Source organism: Myotis yumanensis, unplaced genomic scaffold (genome assembly GCF_028538775.1).
Source record: "Myotis yumanensis isolate MYYU_CA2020_CCGP unplaced genomic scaffold, mMyoYum1.0.hap1 SCAF_1, whole genome shotgun sequence".
NCBI classification, from domain to species: Eukaryota; Metazoa; Chordata; class Mammalia; order Chiroptera; family Vespertilionidae; genus Myotis; species Myotis yumanensis.
Genome location: NW_027223752.1, coordinates 209,508,343 through 209,534,970, shown reverse-complemented (window position 1 = coordinate 209,534,970; position 26,628 = coordinate 209,508,343). Strand labels below are relative to the sequence as shown.

The following is a 26,628-nucleotide window of genomic DNA, read 5'->3' as shown; positions in this document are numbered from 1 at the left end:
TCAGCTATCTTGTTTTCTCTTTTTCTCCAGGGCCAGTTTTGTTGGACGAGTTTGTGGAGTGGTATAAAGACAAGCAGATGTCCTAGGACTTTATGCATAGCAGCACGAGAGTCACTGTTACCACAGTTATGTCAACCATTAGCCATAAATTGCTGTTTGTATCAAAGCGCATGCTGCTTTTCTTGCACTGTCTCCCTTTTGCAGGGACGTTTTGGTGTTTGCTATTGAATGGGCCAGCTCTGCCTGCTGTGTAGCATTATTCTCTTGGAAGGCTGCTTTTGCAGTTTGTATTTACACTACAGATTGGTGAATTTGCCAACGTCCTCACTGTGATGATGTGTATATTGCTGTTTAAATTTTGTATATGTGTATAAAAAGAAAAAGCTTCACCTAGAGATTATTTCTGCAAAAATGTATTGTAAAAATAATTTTTGTGGCATATTTCTAGTCCCTTTTTTCAAATGAACCAGTTATACTTTACTTGGTCTCAAATGTAGCATTTCAAAAAACAGAAGAATTTTACCATAAGTAAATGTTGCCAGAATTCACCTTATTGTTCAAGAGGCCAACTTTTGGAAGGAGGTGGGAGTTCTAACTTTGCAGAGGCATATGCCAAATGTAATTGGTTTACCTGGATATTAGCATTTTTAAATGATGAAACTATAATTATTTGAACATACAGACATGTACCAACCATGTCACCAATCATTTCCACCATGCAAGGTATAGGTTTTTCTTTTCTAATGTTAAAAAGCTGTAGTACTTTGAATATAGGTACAAATGAATAAATTAACAGTGCACCTTTTTTTTTTTTTTTAAATAGAATAGTTCTGAACTCTTGTAAACTTGCTTTAGCAGATTTTTCTTTCTCTTTTGCATTCTTCTTGGCAGTGTTTGGTCTGCTGATGCTTTCTATGCCATTCTAAGTGAAGTTGGTTTTGCCTCCTCCATGGAAACCCAGTGGTTTACTGGCATTTGATAATTGCAGAGCAGTTTTAGTTGTGGCTTGAATTTTTAGTTAAGCTCTCATGGTGTCTAATTTTCTAGTTTTTTTTGAAAAAGAACTCTATTATAAGTGAGAGGGGTTTTGTTTTCCTCTTTGTTTCTTTCATGCTAGGCTTTTCCTGGCAGAATGTCCATTGCAGGCAGTGGATAGGAAACCACCAGCATTGCGCTAACTGTTACACGGTAGGACCTTCCCCGGAGAGGCCGCTCATCGTTCCCTGGGTCATTTGTACAGAAAGGTGATAGCCATTATTTATGTGGGTGAGGAACTTGTAAACAGGATGGAACTTTTAGGTTTGTGTTTTATGTTTTTTATTTCCCTCCCCTTGCCTTACCCTTTAGGAACTGTGTAGATAATATGTTTTCCCCTCAACTATCTGGTGCTATTGAATGACTAATTTAGTCCCTAAAGTTTTGTGAAAACAAAAAAAGTCTAATGATTTAAACCAAGTAAAAAGCTAATGGTGCATTTGAACCAGTGAATGCTACTGTGTGAGCAAGATTCATGATTGAACATGTCATGATTAGAAGAGGCTTGGATTATTTCAAAATCTGGCTGAAAAATCTTTTGGATTAAATGTGAACCTTTAAATGGCATTCAATGAGAGAAGCACACAGACAATGCTACTCTTAACCACTATTTCACAGTTTCTTTGCAAACAGTGTTCAGACTTTCATATTATTTTTTTTCTCTAACTGAACCACCAAAGACAGAAATTTGTATGTATATACAGTGTGTGCACATACACAAAATCATGATCTGGTAGAATTCTTTTTTCTACCTATTAGAAAGGTTTCGTTTGCTGTGAAATAAACCAGAAGTTTGAAAATCCCTGTAGTGATTAAGCATACTTAATCATTCCTTGTTTAGGAATTGTGGAGTCACTTCTACCTTATAAATTCATACCAGTTTGCACAAATTAATACCTGGAAAGAATTGGAGATGTTGATGGCAAGCACAGCTCATGAGACCAATGTGTTGAAAGGGGCTCCGTTCCGATGGTGTCATTCCAGTGGCAATTGGCCGTAGGTTCAGTTCTGTGGAGAACTTGATTCATTTTCAGAGGTATCCCATGGATTAAAAAAACAACAAAAACACTGTAAAGTCAACAGTTCTTAAATTTGGTCAGTAAATCAGAAATGTACATATAAATATAAATCACAGATGAGAGTATTTTAAAAGTTATTGTTAGAGAGTAGAGACTTTAAAACAGCGGTCGCCAACCGATGGCCGCAGACCACTGGTGGTCCGTGAGGTCCGAAAGGTAGGCGACTGCTGTTTTAAAGCACTAAGCACAGTCAATCCTAAAGTAAGTACAGGACTGTTACAGGGCAGGTGTTACATTTCATCCACAAGAACGTTTTGATGATGGGGGAAATCCCAGCTAGAAACTTTCATGATGTATAATATGAAAGTATTCTAAAGAGATAATCTTGCATATGTAGACAATTCCAAATCTTTAAACTTCCTTGAAAAATAAATCTCTTTGGCCCTTGGTTTCCTTGGCTTTATGCAGTTATTTTAAGGGGAGGAAAAAGGGTCAGCTAGTATAATAAGGTACCTTTTCTTAAAAGCATCCCTAAGTTACATAAAATTCAGCAGTCATCAAACACTTACTTACTGGCTAATGTTAAATAAATTAGGGTGCCTTCTGGTTTTTCTTTATCACCCAGTCCACATCCTTTCTCTCTCTCCACTGTTTTGACCTCCACCTTGCAATAGTCTGTTGTAACGGACACTACAGATTCTAGATGTTTACTGTTGCACTAGATCAGAAAGCTTATTTGATTTGCCATAAACACTCACTGTAAAGTTCCCTGCAGCTCTTTTGAAGCATGAACTCTGAATTAAGTTTTTTCTAAATCCGACTAGATAAACCTTCTGGTTTAGCAACAGGTTTCTGTTGCCTCTCAGTCTCCTTTTAATAGTGCTTTTGAGGTTTATACGGAAAGCTTTAAAAGTTTGTTTGTGCCCTTGGTTTTTAATCTTACAACTGCTAAAATACCTCTGTAAGCCTTATCTTTTATTCTTTCATATGTTATGTTGTATAATAAATGTATAGAATTCATTGACCAACTAAAATGTTGGGTGTCTGTAAATGAGACCAAAACGTGGGTTGCTTTTTTTCATGAAATAATTTCTATAATTTCTCTTGGGGGCTACTGTCAAATGAACAGCAGCTAACCTATAACTGTGAATGCTTCATGTCGTCAGTATTTGCATTACATTCATAAACGTGTGCAAGTCCTGTGACTCCCAGCTTAACTCAGATACTGTTATGCCACCTAACTTGAGTACAGCAAACTGGTTTTAGGTTTTAATGGAATTGATGTAAAATGATATCTCAGAAATAAAAAGTATTTGTGTTTGGTTTCAGAACTGAGTGTGAATTATTCTTCTCTGGCTTTTCTTCTAACACTGCTTACGGTAGATTTAAAGTGTTCTGTTTTTTATTTATTTTCTTTTTCCAACTTTTTGTATTGAAAAATTTCAAAGCATAGGATAATATAATTCAAGGATAATATAATGAACACCCATCCATATACCTATCCCCTAGTTTTCCTGTTTTTAACCTTTTGCTATCATTCTCTGCCACTCTGAGTGTATTTCTCTCTATAAATAAGATATACTTTTTTTCTGAACCACCTGAGAGTACATTACATTCTCACACCTTATACTTAATATTTCCAAACCAAGGGCATTCTTATAACCACAATACAATGATCACATTCAAGAAATTTAACATTGATCCAATCTTATTACCCAACACACAGTCTAGATTAACATCTCCCACTTTGTACCTATGTGCTAGCTATTTTATTTTTAATCCAGGGGTAAGCACTGCACTAGGGGTCATGCCTCTTTAGTCTCTTTCATCTAGACCCGTTCCAGATACAGTGCAAATACTCCTCTGCCAAATAGTGATTTAAAAAATATACTAGCACACGCTGTGTATTTCTAAACATTGAGCTGAGAGCTGAGTGCTTACTAGGTGCCAGGAGCCATGCAGAAATGACCATTTTTACCACCTCCACACCACCACCTGTTAGGGTCGCCGAAGGAGGAACGCACAAGGCCAAAGTAATGAGGGATTGTGAATTTATTAGAGGCCCAGTGCACTAAATTCATGCACGGGTGGGGTCCCTAGGCCTGGCTGGCGATCAGGGCCAGGGTATGGGAGGTTGGCCACCAGCCCTGAGGAGGGAGTTGCCCCTTGGCCCCCCTGGAAAAGGGGCCGCATCCACCATCACCCACCCCCAGTTCCCTGTCCCAGCCCAGGGGCCAGGGGGAGAGGTTGGCTGTGGGAGCACACTGACCACCAGGGGGCAGCTCCTGCATTGAGCATCTGCCCCCTGGTGGTCAGTGCACGTCATAGCAACTGGTCGTTCTGGTTGCTTAGGCATTATACATATATATATATTTAGAGGCCCGATGCATGAAATTCGTGCAAGGGGCTCGGCCGTCGCAGCCGCCGCGGCTTGCAGCCCCAGCTTTGTCTGGAAGGTTGTTCAGCTGTCCTGTCTAATTGGCATATTATGCTTTTATTATTATAGACTAGGGCACGGATTTGTGCACCTTGAAAGGAACTGTGGGCCGTGAGGTGGATCTCGGCCCATTCTTTGTGCCCCTGCCCAGCTCCTCCTGCCGTGACCCCCGGTCCTCTGTCTGCCGGCAGCCCTGCTCCTGCCGCCACCGCTCCCACACGCTGATGGGATCAGAGCCAGGCACCTGCAGCAGGTGTGAGTGGCGGCTCTGGTGCAGGCTGCAGGTGCGAGCGGGGCCAGTGCCAGCAGCGGGTGTGAGTGGCAGCTGCTGCCCCGATCACCCCTCAGGAGCAGGGGGAGGTGGAGAAACCCTGAGGGGCAATTGGGGCCGGTAGCCGCCGCTTGCACCCGCTGATGGTGCCAAGCGATCGGGACTGGCGCTGAGCACCAGCAGTGGGTGCGAGTGGCAGCTCTGGTGCCAGCTTACGGGTGCAAGCGGGGCTGGCGCCAGCAGCAGGTGCAAGCGCCAGGCAGGACCGCAGTGTGCAGGAGCAAAGAATTTTCAGTAATCACCAGAGGCTCGCCTCAGTGACAGTGGCTGTTGCCCCGCCTTGGTCTGGCGCCCCCACTCATCTGCTCTACCATCCCGCTGTGGCCAGTGGCCGCCATCTTCTGCGCATGCCATAGCAACCGGTTCGGTTGTTTGCATATTAGCCTTTTATTATACAGGATAGATTAGGTCATCTGGATACCTAATGGTGCCAGCACCCAAAGAGGGGGAATCAGGTTTTTAAAGGACTCTAGGTGGGCTTTTTCTGGTTGGAGAATTCTCTGTGCAAGTCCAGATCCTGAGAAGGTCCGGAGGGGAAGGATAATGGTCTTAGCAAGTGGAATGTGGTCTAAGTGAAAGGGAATGTCTGTTGTGACGTGGCCTAAAGGCCAGCTCCTGAGGGGAGGTGGTATCGATTCAATTATTTGACCAGACCGAACACCACCCACTTAGTCTGTAAATGTATTATCCCTGCTGCCCACTCCCTCAAGTTGGTCTGTGCTGGAACGTTGGCCCCTGCCGACAGGACCTCTGGCACAGCGGGGATGCCCAGCACATGTACATGGAAGAAAGCAGGTAACAGAGTTCACAGGTGGCAAGGAATTGTCAGTACCTGAAAACCTCATGTAAAGATGAGTGAACCCAGGAAGGACCGATTTTTAGAAAGAAGGTAAAAACAAGATTCCTGAAAAACAGAATCCGGAATCCAGGTACTCTCCGTTTACATTGGTGGTTCTTTCAACTCTAATTTGAGCCAAAAGCTAATAATCAAGCCAGGAAAGTAGTCTTTCAGACACCCACGAAGAGAGGAGGTGGGTGGTGGGTGGAGATACAGGAAAAGGCTTAATCCTAACTTGACAGAAAAGAGAGGGAAGTGACAGATTCTTATAGATGGGATTCTGAGCCTGGGCTACAGCGAAGCAGAAAGTCGCAAGGCACTGTTGTTATTGTGTGTTTCTATTACTCAGTAATAGAAAATAGGAACAAGAGATGTATTCTCGGGGCAGTACTTAGAGTTCACATAAAAATTAACAAGAGTTGAAGTTCCCCAGCGATGTAATTGGACCTGGGAGAGAACAAATCACCTGTGTCCACGCAAGACAAAAATCCCTGCCGAGGTGCAGGGTGTCAGTTACAGGAAGGCTGCGCTAAAGGAAGGGCATTTTTGAAGATAATGTCCTGAAATAATGGGATGAAGAGGAAAGTGAACTGAGAAATGAAAAACATTACCCACAGGAAAGGAAGATCCTTGGTCAGCCCTGGGCTGCAGGACTGAGGACAGATAACCAGCTACTTTTTTCTAGACAGCCACTTTCTAGATTGGCTTGAACCTACAGAAGTAGGACGTGTTCTCCACGGTGCTGTAATGCCTTGCATTGTATGTAGCTGACTCATTTGAATGTTATCCCCAAATCCTGATGTGAAGAATAATTTTTATGCAGAAGATCAGAGTAGAGCTTTTATGATTCCTTTAAAAAGAGTTGCCTTTGGAACTTTGTTATGGCTGGAAAGAAAAAAGAAAAAACTCACATGAGGAAATAATAGAAATAATACATCTAGTTCTCCTGCCCTATCTACTTATCTAAGCCTGTAGGGCAGAAAATAATCCAAAACAGGGCAGCTGACCACTTTTGATAGGCTTAGCAGAGACTATTTTCCCCCCCACTGAATGTGTTCCTGGCATATATATTCAATTGCCTTAACAAAAAACAAAATCCCATGTATATAGAAGTACTTACTTAGAAATTAAGGTAAGTAAGTAGGCCATGCTGAGAATAGTAATTGGGAACAAACATAAAAGTTGACTGTAGTAATTAAGTGGAAATTTTTTAAAAAAACGTCATTTAAAATGTAAATCCCCTCTCCTGATGAAATGTATTCAGTTCTTTGAAAGAGATTTTTTTGCAGTCACTGAGGAATGCAGATCTCCATGAGCCCTGGCAGGGAGGAAGGGAGCTGGCAAGGGTTGTTCTTCCCTCTGGCACTTTGCAGCAGGGCAGCTCAGAATTGCCTGAATTTGAGTAGCTGAAATTCAAACTGGTGTTCTCTAGAGATCTTTCCCTAAATGAGGATAAAGAGCTGCAGCTGTACTCTACCAACGAACTAAGTCGCTAAAAAGTTTTGGGCCTGTTATTGGTGGTACATATATTGAAAGCCACTGTACTAGTATTTTGTCTCTACTTGCTTATTATTATTACTAGAGGCCCGGTGCACAAAAATTTGTGCACTCGGGGGGAAAGGGGGTCCCTCAGCCCATCCTGTGCTCTCTCCCAGTCTGGGACCCCTCGGGAGATAATGACCTGCTGGCTTAGGCCTGCTTCCGGGTGGCAGAGGGCAGGCCCAATCCCTAGGTGCAGCCCCTGGTCAGGCTCAGAGCAGGGCCGATTGGGGAGTTGGGGCGCCGCCCCCTGTCATGCACAGAGCAGGGCGGATTGGGAGGTTGCAATGCCACCCTCAGTCACGCTCAGGGTAGGGCCGATTGGGGGGTTGGGGCACCGCCCTCTGTCACACTCAAGGCAGGGTCGATAGGGAAGTTGCGGCACCACCCCCTGCCACGCACAGAGCAGGGCCAATCAGGGGGTTGGGGCGCTGCCCCCTGTCACACACAGAGCAGGGACCATCAGGGGGGTTGGGGCTCTGTACCCTGTCACACACACAGCAGGGCCGATCAGGGGGTTGGGGCGCTGCCCCCTGTCACACACAGAGCAGGGACCATCAGGGGTTTCGGGAGCTCCCCCTTGTCATGCACAGAGCAGGGTCAATCAGGGGTTTTGGGAGCTCCCCCGTGTCATGCACAGAGCAGGGCCGATCAGGGGGTTGGGGAGCTGCCCCCTGTCACACACAGAGCAGGGCCAATCAGGGGGTTGAGGAGCTCCCCCCTGTCACGCACAGAGTAGGGCCAATAGGGGAGCTGGGGCACCGCCCCCTGTCACATACAGAGCAGGGCCCGTGGCGGGGAGGGCGGGTAGTTGAGGCACCACACCCTGTCACACTCAGGGCAGGGCCGATGGGGAGGTATGGCTCTACCCCGTCTCACATAGAGCAGGGCCCGTGGGGGGGGTTGGGGTGCCACCACTGTCACACACAGAGCCGCAGGGCAATCAGGGGGTTGGGACGCCGCCCTCTATCACCAACAGAGCATGGCCGATCAGGGGGTTGGGGCGCTGCCCCCTGTCACACACAGAGCCGCAGGGCAATCAGGGGGTTTGGGCGTTGCCCCCTGTCACACTGATCCCGGTGCCGGGAGGCCTCGCGGCTCCGCTGATCCCGCCCGGCAGGGTCACAGATCCGGGTCCCAGACCGCAGACAGCCTTGCCTGCTGCCGCCTGCCTTCAGTATGCAAATTAGCCGCCATCTTGTTGCTTCAGGGTGGGGGTCCCCACTGGGGTGCCTGGCCAGTCTGGGTGAGGGGCTGAGGGCCGTTTTCAGGCTGGCGGGTGACTGAAGCTCCAAACCTCTCCTTTTTTTCTTTTTTTTTTTATTCTGGCATTTATTTACCTTCTATGGCTGTCACTGGAGCTGAGAGCCGGCTTTCTCTCTGAGGCTCGGCTGAAAGCAGGTTTCTGGCCTTTGTTTTCTGTATTCGAAACAATGTTGTGACTCCAGCTCTGAGATCCCAGCTGACTGACAGGAGGTTTCTGGAGTTTTGTTTATCTTTTATAAATGTTACTATGTTTCCAACTGAAGCTCAGAGGCCGGCGGGGAACGTTGGAGTCCACAGCAAGCAAGCCTCCTGTTCGCTTCCAGCTGCCTGGCTGCCGGCCGCCATCTTGGCTGACAGTTAATTTGCATAAGGATACGCTGATTAGCCAATGGGAAGGGTAGCGGTCGTACGCCAATTACCATGTTTCTCTTTTATTAGTGTAGATTATTACTAGAAGCCTGTTGCACAAAGATTCGCACAATAGGCCTTCCTTCCCTTGGCTGCCAGCACCAGTTTTCCTCCGGCACCTGGGACCCAGGCCTTTGGTCCGGCCGCAGCAGAGAAGCCAAGCCTCTTCAGTCTTCAGTCTTCACTCTGGCCGGAGCCTTCAGTCTTCGCTCCGCACCTGCATACGCAAATTAACCGCCATCTTTGTTGGGTTAATTTGCATACCCATCCTGATTGGCTGGTGGGCGTAGTGGAATGACACCAATTTGCATGTTTCTCTTTTATTAGTGTAGATGATGATGATGATGATGATGATGATGATGATGATTTGGTTTCATGACCTGTGGTGGCTCCTAAATACTCACATCTTGAGAGTAGGACTTGGACAAGGGTTATCATCCTATCACAGATATACCCCCAAATCATTGAGTAATATATGAGATGCCTTATAGCAACCTATTCGGCATGTTTGGTGCTCATAAATCCTTCAAGCACTGGTCCTCCTACAGCAGGGTTGGTTTTCAGATTCTCCGCGTAACCATTGTATCAGCAAACTTTAATTGTGTGTTAGGCAGAATTCTTGTGTGAAATTGGAAACATGGGCATTAAGGATGATAAACTTGCAGAGAGGGGGCTGGAGTGGCTAGAAAACAGCCTGAGGAATTAAGAAGGGCCTCTGATGGGAGGTCTGGTGCCTGTCAGGTGTGCGTGGCATTAGCCACTTATAGATAGTGGACCAGAAAGGAGCTGAGAGTTCCTTTTGGAGAAAAGGGCATCACGGGGTAGCCGGGGACTCCGTGTAAGACTCCTAGAGAGTGCACGCAGACAGCGACAGAGGCAGCAGCGAGTTTGGGCTTTTGAGGACAGAAGAGTGTCTGGTCGTCTCCAAGAGATGGCAGTACAGTTGATGAAAGGATAACACGGGACTCTAATGAGCAAGGATGTGGAATGTACTGAGGCAGCTGCATAAAGCCACTGAGAAGGCATGTTCCCTGGTGGACGAACGGGGTTCCCTGACCCCCGGGTTCCCTATGGGAGCGTCCAGCTGCAGCTGAAACCCCACCCTCACAAAGCAAGGATTCTTCCAGGCAGGAGATGCTCACTGTGCCCTTCTCACAAGGGGTTAACCTCTGCTGCCCTCAGAAGACTTGGCCCCAAGCCTGCCCACTCACCAGCAGAGCACCCAGCTCCTTCCCCGCAGGAAGGGGGACGAAGGTCAGTGTTCTAGGAGCACCCTCCCCAGGCCCAGCCTTTTGGTGTTTTGGTAAAGGGGAGCTCACCCACAGGAGGAAGACCCCAAAGATTCTGGAAGGGGAGTGGGAACTGTAGGTGCTGGGAGGTGAGAAGGCCAGGCGTGTGGGGCAGGGAGATTCAGTGGAGGGGAACCACAGTGGGGAGAGACCAGTGAGCTGGGCTGAGGTGTACATGAGAGGACTTAGCTGGGAGGACAGAGAGAACAGGAAATTCACCTGCTAACGAGAATGTTTACGGATTGAAAGCTCATGTGTTTGCATCAAATCTCCCATCCAAGGGGCAGTGGCTGCCAGCATTCAGTTCCTGGGAGAGCTTGCAGGCTGGTGGAGACCTGTGCTCTCTCCTCTCATCAGAATTGACACCATTTTCATGCAGCGTTTGTTTTTCTGTGCAGTTACACCGTCAAAACCTGTGCAGCTAAGCATTTTCATTGCTTATGTCTCCCTCTATCCTCCCCTCCCCCCACTCTCTACTGAAAGCTGCCTGGAGCCATCACCCGCTTCCTCGTAGACACTTGGAGTTAAGGGAGCGGACTTTAGTGGGTCTTTTTAGGCAAGGTGCTTTTTGAAATCTGATTACTATGAGATGACATTGCAGGTGACAGACTCAGGGTACTGAACAAGAAAAAATTAGACGTCGTTCTTTCTGGTTCCACACGGTCATCTTCACACTTCAGCACATGGATGTCACGTGCATACCCATGGATTTGTTTTGAGAGCCGGTTGCTGGAAAGCTGTAATGGGTCCTGGGGATGCAGTCAAGGAGGTCAGTTAGTGGCATATTGGCATCTTGTGGCTCCTTTCAGAAGAGAAGACAGCCAGCCAGCAGGACACGTGCTTGATCCTGATCACCTTGAATGGCGTTCAGCAATCATGGGAAGGACATGGAGGAGACTGAGGTGCCGAATGTTTAAGTCACATAGCTGGACGATGGAAGAGCTGAGGTTTAAGCTCAGGTGATGTCTCCACCCCTCCAGGTTACTGGGGAGCCAATCATGTGGGGACAAGTTGGCCAGGAGAGGGTTGAGGCATGTAAGCCCAAGAGTGCTGCTTGGTTCTCTGGTGGATTTTCCTGGGTCGCTCTCCTGCTAATTTTATAGTTTTGGGGAAACGCAGAGTTCAGGGATTGGCTGGTTTTCAGAAGTGGGAATATTTAGGGATTGGTTAAGCTGCAGCCAGGGAATGAGGTCCCTGGAGTGAGGCTCTTGCTGATTGGCCAACTTTCGGAAGTGGGGCGATACTCTGATGCCCTGTGTGCTTTCCAGCAGCACCACACAATTAACTCAGCTCTGACACTGCCTGGAGAGAGCATCCGACCCCAAGGTTAAGGCCTCAGTCCCACAGACTGTGCCCCCTCCCTCCAGATGCCGTGCAAGTTGATTGTTGCCTGTGCCTCTCACCAACTGGCTATAAATTGGAGGTTCCCACACCCCTTCTGGGGTTCAATCAATTTGCTAGAGCGGCTCACAGAATTCAGAGAAACATTCTGCTTCCTAGATCACCAGTGTATCATAAAAGGAGATAATACGGGAACAGCCAGATGGAAGAGATGCATAGAACAAGGCACGGGGCGAGTTTCAAAGGAGGCTCAGTCAATCAACACCCCGCGGGACCTCTCAGATGTTCCTCCTCCACTGACCGGTAGAGGGCGCCTCACGGATCACAAACAACTGCGACATGGAAAGTTCGAAAATAATCGTAGGTAAGATCTGCTCAGTGCTTTCCACGAGCAGGCCCATCCTAAGCTCTTTGCAGACAACTTACTTAGTCCTCACTATAACCTTGTTATTCTCATTACACAGGTGAAAATACCAGAGGCACAGACTGGTTAGGCATTTCTCCCAAGGTCACACAGTTAAAAAGTGAAGAGGCAAGATCTGAACCCAGGCCATTTGGCCACAGAGCCCATACTCTCCACCCCCCCCCCCCCCGCCCCTTTTTTAAAACAGAAAATCAAGTTTTAATACGTGCTCACAGGGAATTAACGGGCATGAAATTTCCCAGCTTCTTCACTTCTGTCCACACAGCTCTGAGGCTAATTAGCAGCCTTCCAAACGGCTCCGGCACATATGGCTCAATAATGGCACAGAAGATACTATTCTGTATGCTCAGGAGGAATGTTCTTCCCACCCAAAGAAAATACAAGTTTTGGCTCCGCTGGCTGTGGTCAGAAACGCTCTGTGTGCGGAAAGGCCTTGCTTTGGCAGCTTTGCCAAAGAGAACTCCTCCTAGTCCTGGGGCAGCGTGGAGTGAGGGAGGCTGCTGACAAGGAGAAGATGCTCCTGAGCTTGGGAGGCTTGGCGGAGGCAGCGAGGGGCTCCCCATTTTTGGAAGCAGAAGGAGTCCTCTCTCTGCAAAGCCCTGTTCTGCTCAACACCCTGCCGGGTTCCAACACGAATTCCCCAGGAAGAAGGAAGATTATAGACTGGCGTATCATACTATAATAGCAAGTTCTTTTCTCTGGGACCCCATTCAGTATTGGGGGGGGGGGTGTCTGAGCTTCTTGGTTTTTATTTATCTGTTGATTTGAAGGTACATGAACATATATGAATTTATTATTTGTTTCTCTGATGAGCAACTGGGCCCATGTGGGAACCAGCCACACAGATTTTGACACCTCCCCCTCCCTCCTTTAAGCGGTTGAGAACACAAACTTTCCATTTCTGCTTGACCCGACTTCATCTTATGGTAAGCGGAAGCCAGTTACTTCTTCAAATTGGGTTCTAAGCCACTAAATGGAAGGGGCCCAAGGAATTCACTAGCAGCTAAAACACGACACATCATTTCCCATGACTCATTTCTTTTCCGTAAATGTGATTCTGGAAGTCCTTAGTCAAAGCAAGAGCTTCAGGAGAAGACAAGTAGGAGAACCCTGCCTGGGCTCAGCTTGTGTCGGGGTGCCAGGCTGTCTGGGAACGCTGTGGTTCCAACCCAGGCAACTGTGGGTGCCAGCAGATGGCAGCGGGCGTGTTCGCTGGAATGGAGCTCAGCTGAAGCCAAGTCGAACTGCAGTGTTTCGGCTTGTCTGGGCAGCGGTCTCACACGTGAGGCCTGCTCTGCCCGGCTCCTCGCGTGCAGTTTGATTATCTGACACTAATTTTAAGGACACTCTTGGATGCCGACGTGGTGCTGCAAGCAACTCAATTTTTTTTCAGTCACCGAAGAAGTTAAGACGAGCCATAGAAACGCCAACTTTACCGAGAGCCAGTGCTTCCCGAACTTTAGTCTCTGTTTCTTGGAGACGAGCTGATTCAGATTCTCTCAGTGGGTTTTGATGTGTCCCCAAACTGGAGCAACAACCCACCACATACAATTGGGATGCTTCGCTTACTGCTCACGACTTAGTGGTCAATAAGATTGTGTAGCTTTAAACCAGTGGTTCCCAAACTTATTTGGCCTACCGCCCCCTTCCCAAAAAAAATATTACTCAGCGCCCCCTGGAAATTAATTTTTTTAAAATTTTAATAGCAATTAAACAGAAAGATATATGTATTAATGTTTCTACCTTTTTCGTAAAATATAGTAAAGAAAGGTGTAAATTAGAAACATTGAAGTTTGAAATTATGAAACTATTTATTGAACTCAGAATAGAAAGGTAATACAAAAAAAGTTAAAACAAATGCACCTGTGGCCATCACCGCCCCCCTGGATCGCTGCAGCGCCCACCAGGGGGCGGTAGCGCCCACTTTGGGAATCACTGCTTTAAACTCTTTTTTCTCAAGGCCGTGGCTGTGAACTGCTTAACTCAGAGAGGATTCTGATGAAGATCAGCAGTCACCTGCAGTGCTCTGTCCCAGCTCAGTGCACGCCTTATCGTGTTTTTAATGTCCAAGAGTTTTCTCTTGTTATTGGATGGTTGGTTCTCCGGCTTATCTGTTTACTCCCGAGTCATTGTCTTCAGTCAGTTCATCATTTTACCCCTCAATCAAGTGATAATCTGCCAAAATAGCCGCAAATTCCCAACTTTTCTTAAACCCATCAGAGAGCTGAGATTGCATGTAACCCACCAACTCCAAGTCCAAGGAAGCCAGGAACATCCAAGGAGGAATGGGCCGTGAGCGCTCACTTGCTTGGCCAGGGCAGATGCCTCTACATGCCCTACAGGCTGGTAAGAAGAATCCAACCAAGATGTTTAATGAGTTGCTGAAGGCTGAGTGTGACTAACGTAAGAGTACAGAACCCCATGGAGCCCCACGATTTGCTCCCTTTGTAGGTTCTTCCCCGGGCCTCCCGGGTGCTCACAGGAAACACTGGGGAAGGCGAGGATGCTGGGTCATGGCCAAGGGGCACTGCGTTTAGGGACTCAAAACCTCTTGCACAGCAAGCCTGCTCTTTGGGGAAGGTGTTACCTCACCCGTCAGTCTGCTCCCTACAGACACAACCCTGACAAGTGGCCAGGAAAAGGGGCGAGAGCCTTTGTGGTTGGCACACCCAGTAGGAACTTGCAGGGACCCACATCCCCTCTCCAACACGGTCAAGAACCAGGCTCTGAGGACCCAGCCCAGGGGTTCTTCACTGAATAGGGAAGCCCCCTTTCTGCCCATGGACTTGAGGACTGGCGGCTGTGAAATGGTGGAAGGGAAAGGTAGGACCCTGCCCCTCCTGGTCGTGAGGGATTGTAGGAGGTGCCAGGAGGAAGCAGGGAGGGAGGAGTACCCGGGGGTCCATGTGACCGGGAGCACACTGAGAGCATCAGGGACTCTGGGAGGGGATCACCTGAGATGCTCCCCCTGTTCACTGCCCTGGGGCCCCCAGAGCCAAGCAGACTCAGCGGTGTGGCCCGGTTAGGAGGTGGGACTGGAAGGTGGTTTCCAGAGCTGCTCTTTGCACCCCTGGGGAGTGGCTCAGACCCAGGCAACCCGGCAGTGACTCAGAGGGGGTGAACTGGCCCTCATTTATCTGCCTCTGCAGATTCCTTTGGCCACGTGCTCCTGGGCCCGGTGATGGGGTTGCTGCCAGCCACACTGGGCCTTCCACCCTCGGCTGCTCTTGACTCCCTGTAGGCACCTGGGACAATAACAGTGATGACTTGGCGGCCTGCAGCATGCCCCTCGCCCAGGCTGTGCTGGTGACCTCACCCTCTACCTGTCCGCAGTGTGGCCCTAAGGGAACCATTGCCGCGGAAGCCAGAGCCCTGGGATTTTCAGATGCAGGCCCATGGGATGGATTGGGCTTCTCCCAGTGACACCGGGAAGGACAGGGAACATGGCCAGAAGTACAGAAGAGTTGGGGTGACGTTTGAACAGAGAAAGACAGGAACCAGGAGAAGCGAGCAGAGACATTTCTTACCCCTCCTCCCCTTCCCCCGACCCCACCTCCCGCCTCCTGACTCTTCTAAGGCTCAGTGGTTCCACGCAGCCTCTCAGGGGTGTCCCTGTGCCTGAGCCACCAGTCATTCCCCTGTGTGTCCTCGTGTACCTCGTGTATTTGCCTTCCCCCATCCCCTACTGCAGTTACCTTTACCTCTGACTCCCCTGGAATTGCTCCTCCCCATCCCTCTACCCATCATGCACTGGTTTTCCCTTTTACTGCAGACTGTCTTCCTAGGGACCCAGGCTCAGGCAGCAGGTATGGAGTTAGTTGAAGGCTTGCCTGGGGCCCTTGTCAAAGAGGATCACAGAGAGGGGACAGGGCGGCCTTGAGCAGGGCGACAGGGATGGGTGTGCAGGGGCGTCAGTCAGACCCCAGTGCTGTGAGAGCTCAGGTAGGGTGGGTCAGTTCGGGCAGGTCATCCAGACAAGTCACAGCCGGACAATGACAATGGGCAGCCCCTGGGCAGCCCAGGAGCACCTCCTGCAAAGCCTGATTTGAGGACCCTTTCTCCCCAAAGCCTCGAAGACAGAGTGTGGCCCTCATACACCCAGGCACCTACCGAGGAAAAGAATGGAGATGAGGCCAGAATCAGAGATGTGAAGTCATTCCATGAAAACTCTTTAAACCAGTCCTGGTAGAATTCAGCTAATTTTCAACAGACTAAAACCCTAAACAGCAAGAAGAGCCCCAGATTGGAAGAGATATAAATATTTTTCTGCTCTCCTGGGAAGGATATCAATTATAGTTGAAAGAAAGAAATTCCATTTGCTCTGCAAGGCTGCGTGCCTTGTGAGTGACTCTCACTGGTGTGAGGGGGAGAGCCTTTGCCAAGATGATAGGGACAGTCCAAGGAGCACTAGGAATGGCCCTGGACGGACAGACAGCCGGGAAGCACTACTGTGGCTCAGGTGGGAACTGTGTCCAATTGGAGACTGTTTGCCCCTAGTCAGGGCAGCCACGGCTCAGCTGCCGCAGAGGAGAGGGTGCAGTGTTCCCAGATGAGACAAACCCATTATTTCCTTTCAGGCTCCCAATAACCTATGCTGGAGGGACTGTCGCATCCCCATGTTTCAGATGAGGAAAATGACTTGAGTTGCTCTGAGTGCTAAGGCACTGAGGTCAATAAATTGAAGGTCAAACAAGAGAGTGGGCGAGCGGGGCTCAGACTCAGGCAATCTGGCTGCGGAGCATGCCCGAGAATGACAGCACAATTCTGCTGATTGTTCATATTAGTCAGAAATTGAGATTTAAAAATATTTAAATCTCCCAATTTTTTTTTTTTTAACTTAAAAAACAGAAATTTATTTTCTCACAGTTCTGGAGGCTAGAAGTCTAAGGTCAAAGTTTCTGGTGAGATTGCTCTTCCTGAATGACCATCTTCTTGCTATATCCTCACATGGCCTTTCCTTGGAGCATGGCAAGTAAGAAAGAGAAAGAGAGGGAGAAGGAGAAATAAATCTCCCAATTTAAATATTCAGAGTAAGTTTTGTTGTCAATCCTCACCTGAGGATATATTTTCCATTGATTTTTAGAGAGAGTGAAAGGGAGGAAGGGAGGAAAGGGTGAGAGAGACAGAGACAGACAGACACACACAGAAAGAGAGAGAGAGAGAGAAAGAGAGAGAGAGAGAGAGAGAGAGAGAGAAACATCAATGTGAAAGAGACATATCAACTGGTTGCCTCCCATACGTGCCCCAACTGGGGCAAGGGATCAAACCTGCAACCCAGGTATGTGTCCGGACAGGGAATCAAACTTGCAACCCTTTGGTTTGCAGGCCGAAGCTCCAACCACTGAGCACACCTGCCAGTGCAATGTTCAGAGTATTAAAAAAAAAAAAAAAAGACTCTGCAAGGCGGAGAGAACCAAAGTGTGGTCCAAGACATGGCCTGCGAGTGACTAGCTTGTGTTGGGCATCCCAAGGGAATGAGGTTTTTGCCTCTGTTTTGTTTTCCCCAAATTATTCACAGCAGAATTTAAACTCACAGGTTCTCCTTCAGAAGAGTCAAGTTGGACACCTCACACTTTTGCCATTGCTCAAATATTTCCGGAATTCCTCTTTTGGAATTGCCTTCAGAGAGGTTTACACATCGGCTCTATTATTTTGTAGCCGTATGTCTTTTTGTTGATGGCAAAAGCATTTCTCCGCGTGATGCCAATCATCTTCACCAGATGCGGCTCTGAATCACTTCTAGTTATTTCCAGGAATCACGTCCATTCTGGATGCATGGCGATTACTGCCTGGGGAATCATTCAAAAGAATGTGTTCAAAAATCATTAAAATACATATATGGCTTTCAAGGTAATGGCATTTAAAAGGACACGCCAATTCATCTTTTCACATTTAATATAGTAGTTTAAAAGCCAGCCTCTAATATAAGGCTTCATATCATTTATTTTATCTGGGTTGGATATTTTGATCCGTGCTGGGATATAATTCCTTGTAAATTCTGCCATAGAAAAGCAGCCCTCACCCCCCTCCCCAGAATAGGGTGGGTGAGGCAGGTGCTACTCTGCAGCTTCCGATATCCATCTGCTGTCCCACTTAGATTAGAGCTTGTGGCACTGGCTTTGAGCTGGGCGATGTTATTCTGTCTCTGTTGCACCTGTGATAAGATCAATTTATTTATTTCTTTTTGTTTTTTAAACACATTCTCTTCTTACCCCAAGGAGGTATTGGTGCTTTTGCTGCTCTTTCCTGCCCAATAGGTTTCTAGACTTGGATTGCACGGTCTGAACATTTCCTTTTCATTGCAGGGACTGACACAGCGATGTCAACTTCTCATTTTTTCACGTAAAGAATATTTAAAATAAAGGAAGCCTCTGTGATGGCCATCACTTGATGAAAGAAAGTAGATTTTAACCTTTGAGAAAGAATGAAAAACATAATCCTATAGTAAAGGACAATGGAATAGATTTATCTTTTTCTCACCATACATGATCACACCCACTAGAAGAGCTGCTATGAAAAAAAGAGAAAATAACAAGCATTGATGAGGCTGTGGAGGTATTGGAAACCTTGTGCACTGTTGGTGCGAAACAATAGAATGGTTCCTCAACAAGTTAAAAACAGAACTACCTTATGATCCAGCTTTTCTACTCCTGGATATATACCCAGAAGAATGGAAAGCAAGGTGTGAAGAGATATTTGTACACCCATATTCCTAGCAGCATTATTTACAATAGCCAAACAGTGGCAGCAGGCTAAATGCCCATTGACAGATAAGTGGATAAACAAAAGATGGTACATATTATACCACACTAGAGGTATCTGAAATTTGTGCATGGGGGCGGGAAGGGTGTCCCTCAGCCCGCCTTCACCCAGGCATGTGCCCTGACCAGGAATTGAACCAGAAACCTTTCAGTGCCCGGGGCAATGCCCAACTAACGGAGCCTCCTCCAGGAGCACTTACAGAATTTTTAAATGTGCCACTGAGTTAACGGAAAGTAACGCACTCCAGGCTGCGGAGTCGGCCAAAGTAAAGCTGGTGCAGGTCGGCGCCCTGAGGTCGGGCCTGGGCGGAGTGTGCGTGTGAGTGGGGTGGTCGCTTGCAGAGCGGAAGGCCCTCAGGACCCTCTCCTTGTAACGACAAGCTTCAGGTCACCCACTCTCCCTACGACGAACTGCTTCCCTGCGCAACCACTTTCGCAGCTACTGGTATTTGGTTTGGTCGCAGTTTATTTTGTTCCTTCCTTGGCAACTGCAGGCAGGACTCGCTGTTCTGGGTGTTCTTGCCCCTGGATTTGGGTGCGAGTGAATTTCCATGTTTACTGCTCTGTAACTCATTGCCCAGGCTCGGAGGGAGGCACTTGTGCAGGCAGGTGGCACGTGCTTAGTGCCTGATGCAGACCATGCCAGCCATCTAATCACTTCTCTGCTGCAGCAAAGGGAGCTCAGCCATGTTTGCTCCAATGGCAGGCCCTTCCAGTCCCTTGTGTGGAAGATTTTCCAGTTCATTTTAGTGTTTGAACACTAACATGGGGTTGCCAGGTAACATCCTGTCACCCTGTTAAAACTGAGTTTCAGAAAAACAACAAATAGCATTTTACTATAAATAACCCCCAGTATTGCCGGGGCATACTTACATAGTAAGAAAGTACTTGTTTACCTGCAAGGCACACTCAACTGGGCGTACTGTGGTTTTATTGGTGAAATCTGGCAGGCCTGGCTGAACTCACAGTGCCAGCCAGCACTGCCAGCTGACACACTCCCTCTGTAAATGGGGAGACGATGAGTGAACATCTCTCTTTTCTTCAAGGTCTTGGGCTGTGCCCAGTTGGCCTCCCCCCCCACCCCGCCATTCCCCTCCCAGGGGGAGTGAGGTCCGCAACCTGCAGCCCTGTATGGTGCTGGGAGGAGGCTGGTCTTAGAGTGAACTGGGGCTGCGCCTGCTGGGACAGGAATGTCCACAGCTGAACAGGTCCAGAACGAACGACACCCCAGCTGCTGAAATGTGGAAAATAATCTACACTAATAAAAGACAAAGATGCTAATTGACCGTACCTTCACCACACCCTAATCCATGCCCACCAGCCAATCAGAGTGACTATATGCAAATTAACCCATCCAAGATGGTGGCCGGCAGCCACAGAGCTGGAGCAAGCAGGAGGCTTGGTTGCCTGGGCAATGGAGGAAGCCAAGCTTCCCAACTTCCCTGAGCTGGCTGTGGCCTCCACTCATGGCAACAAAGTTTCAATTATAAAAGAAAAACAAACCCCAGATACCTGCTTCCAGGCAGCCTCCACTGGGAGCTTGGGTGGCTGGGGGCTGTGGCCAGCCTGCAAACAGACATCAGCCCCTCACCCAGGCTGGCCACACCCTCATGGGGTGAGGGTCCCCGCTGGGGGGCTTAGCCAGCCTGAAAACGGCCCTCAGCCCCTCACCCAGGCTGGCCAGGCACCCCAGGGGGAACCCCCACCCTGAAGGGGCTGTGGCCAGCCTGCAAACAGCCATCAGCCCCTCACACAGGCTGGCCAGGCACTCCTATATAATAAAAGGGTAATATTCAAATTGACCCTAACAGCAGAATGACTGGGAATGACTGGTCACTATGACACACACTGACCACCAGGGGGCAGATGCTCAATGCAGGAGCTGCCCTCTGGTGGTCAGTGTGCTCCCACATGGGGGAGCTCTGCTCAGCCACGAGCCAGGCTGACGGCAGCCAGTACAGTGGTGGTGGTGGTGGTGGGAGCCTCTCCCGCCTCCTCAGCAGTGCTAAGGATGTCCAACTGCAGCTTAGGCCTGCTCCCCGCTGGCAAGTGGACATCCCCTGAGGGCTCCCGGGCTGCCAGAGGGATGTCTGACTGCCAGCTTAAGCCCAATCCCCCAGAAAGCGGGCCTAAGCCAGCAGGTGGTCATCCCCCGAGGGGTCCCAGACTTCGAGAGGGCACAGGCTGGGCTGAGGGACCCCCTCGAGTGCACAAATTTTTGTGCACTGGGCTTCTAGTAATAATAAAAAAACAATACCCTGACTGGTTTGGCTCAGTAGAGAGAGCGTCAGCCTGTGGACTGAAAGGTCCCAGGTTGGATTCCAGTCAAGGGCATGTACCTTGGTTGCAGGCACATCCCCAGTTGGGGGTGTGCAGGAGGCAGCTGATCGATGTCTCTCTCTCATCGATGTTTCTAATTATCCCTCTCCCTTCCTCTCTGTAAAAAATCAATAAAATATCTTAAAAAAGACAAAAATATTTTTAAAAAATAATAAAACAATAAAATAATAAATAAAATAATAAATGAAGTAGGAGAAGGAATTGAGTTCCGTTTGAGCTGTTACCTCTCTAGTGGCCATAGATGTCCCAGCTGCCTGGCAGCAGGCACCAAGGCGACCTTAGGGGGCAGGTTTTGGGGGAGGGGGAGGTTGGGAGAGGGAAGGGGAGGTTGGGAGAGGGCTCCCCTTGGTTGGAGGGAGGGAGGGAAAGTGAGAGGGTGGAAACCCTGCCCCTCGAAGCTGGCACCTGGAGCCCATCACAGATGGCAAGAATGGGAAGTTCAGGCTGGTACGGTGGGAAGCACAGGGCCCCATTCAGCCAGCGGTACCGCCCTGTCCGGAGCAGTGAGGACCACTGTTGCCTGCAGGCGGCCTGTTTTCTTGGGAAGGAGTGTCTGAAGTTGCTGTGATGTCCTGGAAAGAATGTTTCCTAAGTCTCCTGGGTGGCAGGGCCTCCTCATCAGACCAGCCAGCCAGCCAGAGGGAGGCCAGCAGCAGGCTCTTCCTCACTGAGGGGGGCTGTGGGATGCATTCTGGTCGGGAACAAGGAGCCGGGTGACCCCGGGCACATCAATGCACTAATCTGTGCTTCAGCCTCCCAGGTACAGACCAAGGCTGGAATAGATGGTGGGCCTCCCAGCTCGGGTCTCATTGCTCTGGAAACGGCTCCCGGCTGCAACAATGCTTCCCTGAAGTCACTCTGTTACCTGTATGTCTGAGAGAGAGAGAGAGAGAGAGAGCGCAGAATGACAAGTTTGGGGGGGGGGGGGGCAGATTTGTTATTACCTGCATCATTACCAGCATTATTTCTCAGCATCCCGCCTCCGAGGGGCGTTCTTCTTACTGATGTGTGTGTGGATGGCATTCAGGGAATGTGATAAACATTCGTAAATTGATGCTGAAGTAAAACATAGACGTATCAATAGTGATATCAACAAGGTGCCCATAAAGTCTGAAAACAGATAACACTGTTTGCTTTTTCTCAGGTTGAAGATATTTGTAACAACATTATGTATATTCACCTATGTTTCTGGATTTTATGGACACCTTGTATAGTTACCTGATTTTTTACATATAAAATTATTACATATCAGGTAAAACATTGTACACACTGTATACATATATACTCTATATATGCATACAGGGGTGGGCAAAAGTAGTTTTACAACTGTTCGTATGGAACAAAATTAATAAATACAATACAAGAACAAACTGTGTTTTTTGTACTTGCAACGGTAAACCTACTTTTGCACACCCCTGTAGCTGTACATACATACACACATGTATATATGTTTATATAGAGGGAGTGCCAAAAAGCAAATATGGCAATAACGTTAATTAGTGAATCTAAAAATAGTCAAAGAAAGTGTATGAAACTCCAGGAGTTATCTAAGTCTCAGTAACTGCTATTTAAGTGGCCTGCTATTTAAGCATGGCATTTGAATGGAAAGTGAGCTTTTAAGTCAATGAGATACAGTGGGGCCTTGGCTTACGAGTTTAATTCGTTCCGAGATCGAGCTCGTTAAGGAGCTCGTTAACTCAAATTACTCTATCAACTCAATGCAAAAAATCGGCCGAGAGACAGCTGGTATCTCATAAAACTTGTTAGTCGGGACACTCGTAAGTCAAGGCCCCACTGTATAAGAAATGAGTGCAATATTTATACTAGTTATTAAGGGCATTGGGTATAGAGAAAGACTTGATTTTTACATGAATGCCACAGAGGGATTACTTTCAGTTTTGTTCATTTTAGAACTTTACATTTAATTTGAAAAGCATGTCTGCCTTGGCCAGGTGGCTCAGTTGATTGGAGCATTGTTCCATATACCAAAAGATTGCAGGTTCAATTCCCGGTTAGGGGCGCCTACAGGAGGCAACCAATTGCTGCTTCTCTCTCTCTCTCTCTCTTTCTCAAATCTATAAATACATATCCTCAGGTGAGGATTAAAAAAACCATTTCTAATTTCTACAGCAGATTCTAGGTAACACTTGCAGGAGTGGGTCCCTCCTTGCAGCTACACCTGTACTGAATGGGTTACAAAGCTCCATGCAGAACTGGCTCTGCCAATTCTCCTTGTTTGTTAGCTACATGCAGCTAATTTTTAAATTAAAACTGAGGAGTCAACTCTGTTTATTTTATTTTGATAAAATAATTCTCCACATCAGGATTATTTGAAATGTGGCTTTTCCTTAAGTAAGTTATGTTCAATATTTGGAACTGGAATGTAGGGGTGGGGAGTATGTCAAAACATGACCCTGGCTCTCAATGAGCTCACAGATCGCATTAGTCTAAGGACGGACTTTCTCGTTCTGAGGATAAAATGAGAAGCAGGTTTTCTTGTTTGTTGTTTTTTCTGTGAAGTGCAGATCCTTATGCTGCCCCACGAGGTATGGGCAAGGTGAGCGCTGATGCCTCTCCAGCTCTGGGTGTGCACAGAGTGTGTCGGAGAAGAGCAGGGAGGAGGAGTTCTGGCAGCCAGGAGTCTCCTATGGTACCAGTGTCGCCCTGTTGCCTGGGCTCCCCTGTGGAGAAAGCCAGAGGGCCCTCCTTGTACATAGGGTCAGTGGTGTCGTCCTGACCCATATCAAGAAAGGCCAGCTTCAAGGGCCTGGGCTGCCCTGGTACAATCGCCACCCCCCACCCCCACCCCCAATCCTATTCAAAAGCTATGGCAAAATGTCAGTCCCCTGTGTACATTTCAAACATAATTTTGGGGCCTAAATGTAAGCTTCTAGTTAATAACCAGGTTTCACCAGTCAGCTGTTTGTCTCAAGACGTCTGAGGAATCTGATGCCTAAAGAAAGCCAGTGTAAAGGAGACATATGTAATACTTTTTGTAATACTTTAAGCAATAAAACAATAAAAAAAAAAAAGAAAAAGAAAGAAAGCGTAAGTCTTGGTGTTTTAGGGGAGGAGCAGGCTCCTGAAGGAAAACCATCCGGGACCTCTGCCAAGACGCAGCTATGCCAAACAACGATGTGGTTCAAAGCCGAATGAAGTAAAGGCCAAATAGAAGTCCACGGTGTGCATTTGGGGAGCACAGAGAGAGGAAGTTGGTGGCAGCTTCTGAGCCTGGGCCCGGAGGCGGGTGGATATTCCCAGGCACGTGATGGGGAGACAGGATTCCTGGACACAGGAACAGCACGACTTCCAAATGCCAGATGGAGTAAAAATGACACTGGGAGGAAGCAAGCTGCCAGGTCCAGGGTGTAAGCCTCTGCAGGACAAGTACCCTGTTCCCTGGGTAGGAGGCCCGCTCGGTTGAGGGCATGCATGGGACTGGACAAAAAAGGGCTCCGTGGACAACAGCCCACAGACAAAGACGACAAGCTATGTGGTGAGGGCTCAGGGGTGACAAGACACTTTTTATTTTGTCCTCATGGTGCTTATAGTATAAAAAGGGGACAGAATTTAACAAAAATTCACACACATCATTGTTTAATTTTCCCCGTGCAAGCTCTCCTCTGGGAAGGAGAGTGCTTGTGTTGTGAGAGGGTTTGTAATGGGGAACTCTAACACAGTCTGGAGGCCAAGGAAGTTCCCGGAGGAAGTGGGGATTAACCTGAGAACTAAGTGGGAGCTGAAGGAGGGCTTGTGAGGCGGAGGGCTGTTGAGAGGGTTGGAAAGAACATTTCGGGCCAGTGCCATTTGGACAAAGGTTATACACAGCTTTAGAGAAACAGAGAAGCCTGTAGCCTATGGGTGGGCTCTAACTGGGGTGCCACACGATCATATTTGCATTTCAGATCTCCCCACCCCCCTCCCCGCTCCCACTGTCGTGTGGGAATCATACAGGCACATAGGATGGAGGTAAAGAGCCAGTTGGTGTGCTGTTACCATAGGTCTGGTGGGAGTGCCAAGGTGAGCACTGTAGCTGTGACAGTGGCTAGAGAGGAGGGAACAGGTTTGACAGCTATTTGGGGGCTAGAATGCGCTGTGCTTAAGGACCAGAATTAGATGTGGGAAGTGAGGAGAGGGGAGTTAAAAGGATGATTCCCGGGTTCCTGGATGGAGCAATGGGTGCGTAGTGGACTGGGATGCAGAGGCTCAGATTTGGCGGGTGGGGAGGGCTAGGGGGAGCAATGAGTTTCTTTTGGACTCACTGAACTTGAAGTGCCTGTGGAGATACCCAGCAGGCAGCTGGATGGGAGGAGAATGTGCCAGAAAGATTTCAAAGCTGGAGTTACAGACACGGAAAATATCAGCTTTCAGGTGGAGGTGGAAGCTTGACAATTGATGGCTCACACAGGGAATGCGAACTGAGTAAAAAGGCAAGAGGTTCCTGGACCAAGCCCTGGGAAACACAGGTATTTAAGACGCGGACATAGAAAGAAATGGTAGAAAAGGAGCCCGAGGAAGGATGACCAGAGAAGCAGAAGAATCAAAAGAAAGCATGTGCTGCATGGGCTCTATTTGCCCCTCCAAGTCTACTTTCCACCCTTCTCCGCCCAGGTCTGTGGCTTGGAGGCTGACCTCTGTGGACTTCCCCTCTGGCTTCCAGGGCTCGGCCACTGGGGGGCGCTGTAGAAAGACTGGAGGGCGAGAGGAAGAGAGGCCGGTGATTATTCTCTGGGCTTCCTGCTGCTGGGCTGCAGATCTTCCGTGGCTACATTCTTCTACCAAAGACCACAGTTTCTGCTGTGCACCCATAGCTGCAATTTCTTTTGTCTTTTTGGGCCTAAGGATGGGAAAGGCTTTCGCTGTTGCTAGCCCTTCGGTCCTTCCCCTTCCCTTGCTAGTTTCCCTTAATCCTGCCCAGATCTTCCCAAGTGGTTCCTTCATTCAACTCTCTCTAGCCAACCCCGGCCCTGCTGGGATCCTCACCTTTATAGTCATATCACAAAACCACAGGAACAGGGTGTCAAGTGGGAGTGATCCACCGTGACAAATGCGGCAAAGGTTACCTTGAAGTCCACAGTGTGTGGCAAGTAGGGATTGTTGGTGATGCCTCCTGGCACAGGAGAGTTGAGCTGAAGCCTGGCCACAGTGCCCCGAAGACCCAATGAGTCACTGGACATTCCCGTGAGGTGCTAGCTATGAAGCGAGAAGAAGGTGGTATTTTGAGGGAGCTACAGGGTGGTTTTCTTTCATTTTAATATTGAAGGGACTTGAGCCTGCTTTAGCCTGTGGGAAGGAGCCATTAGATAGGGAAGGCTTGGAAGTGCGGGAATGGGAAACATGAATAGATCCATGCCCAGGACTGCACCGAGAGCAGACGGGAGGGACCAACCTTGACCACATAACCCTGACTTCTTCTTAGACTGGAGGGAAGGAGTGAGTATAGGTATGACTAGGAAAACGTGTGCTGCTATGGGGTAGGCAGTGGGGGAGTTTCTTTCTGATAGTCTAAATTTTCTCAGTGAAATTTCAAGGACAGGAAATCTCAAAATAGCAATTTTGAATGGAGTGGGGAATTGATCAGGGACCAGTGAAGGCCTCAA

The 26,628-nt window shown here is 48.2% G+C and overlaps 1 protein-coding gene across 6 annotated transcripts in view; it reads left to right on the top strand.

Annotated features, from left to right (window-relative positions):
- The window catches only part of DCUN1D4 (defective in cullin neddylation 1 domain containing 4), a 70,219-nt gene extending 66,834 nt beyond the window's left edge, over positions 1-3,385 (top strand). For all 6 annotated transcript variants that reach the window (XM_070396804.1, XM_070396786.1, XM_070396811.1 and 3 more), the window contains one exon: positions 31-3,385. In XM_070396804.1, the coding sequence (XP_070252905.1) occupies positions 31-86 (56 nt within the window). In that variant the 3' untranslated portion in view covers positions 87-3,385. The remainder of the gene's footprint in view (positions 1-30) is intronic.
- The last annotated feature ends 23,243 nt before the right edge of the window (positions 3,386-26,628 follow it).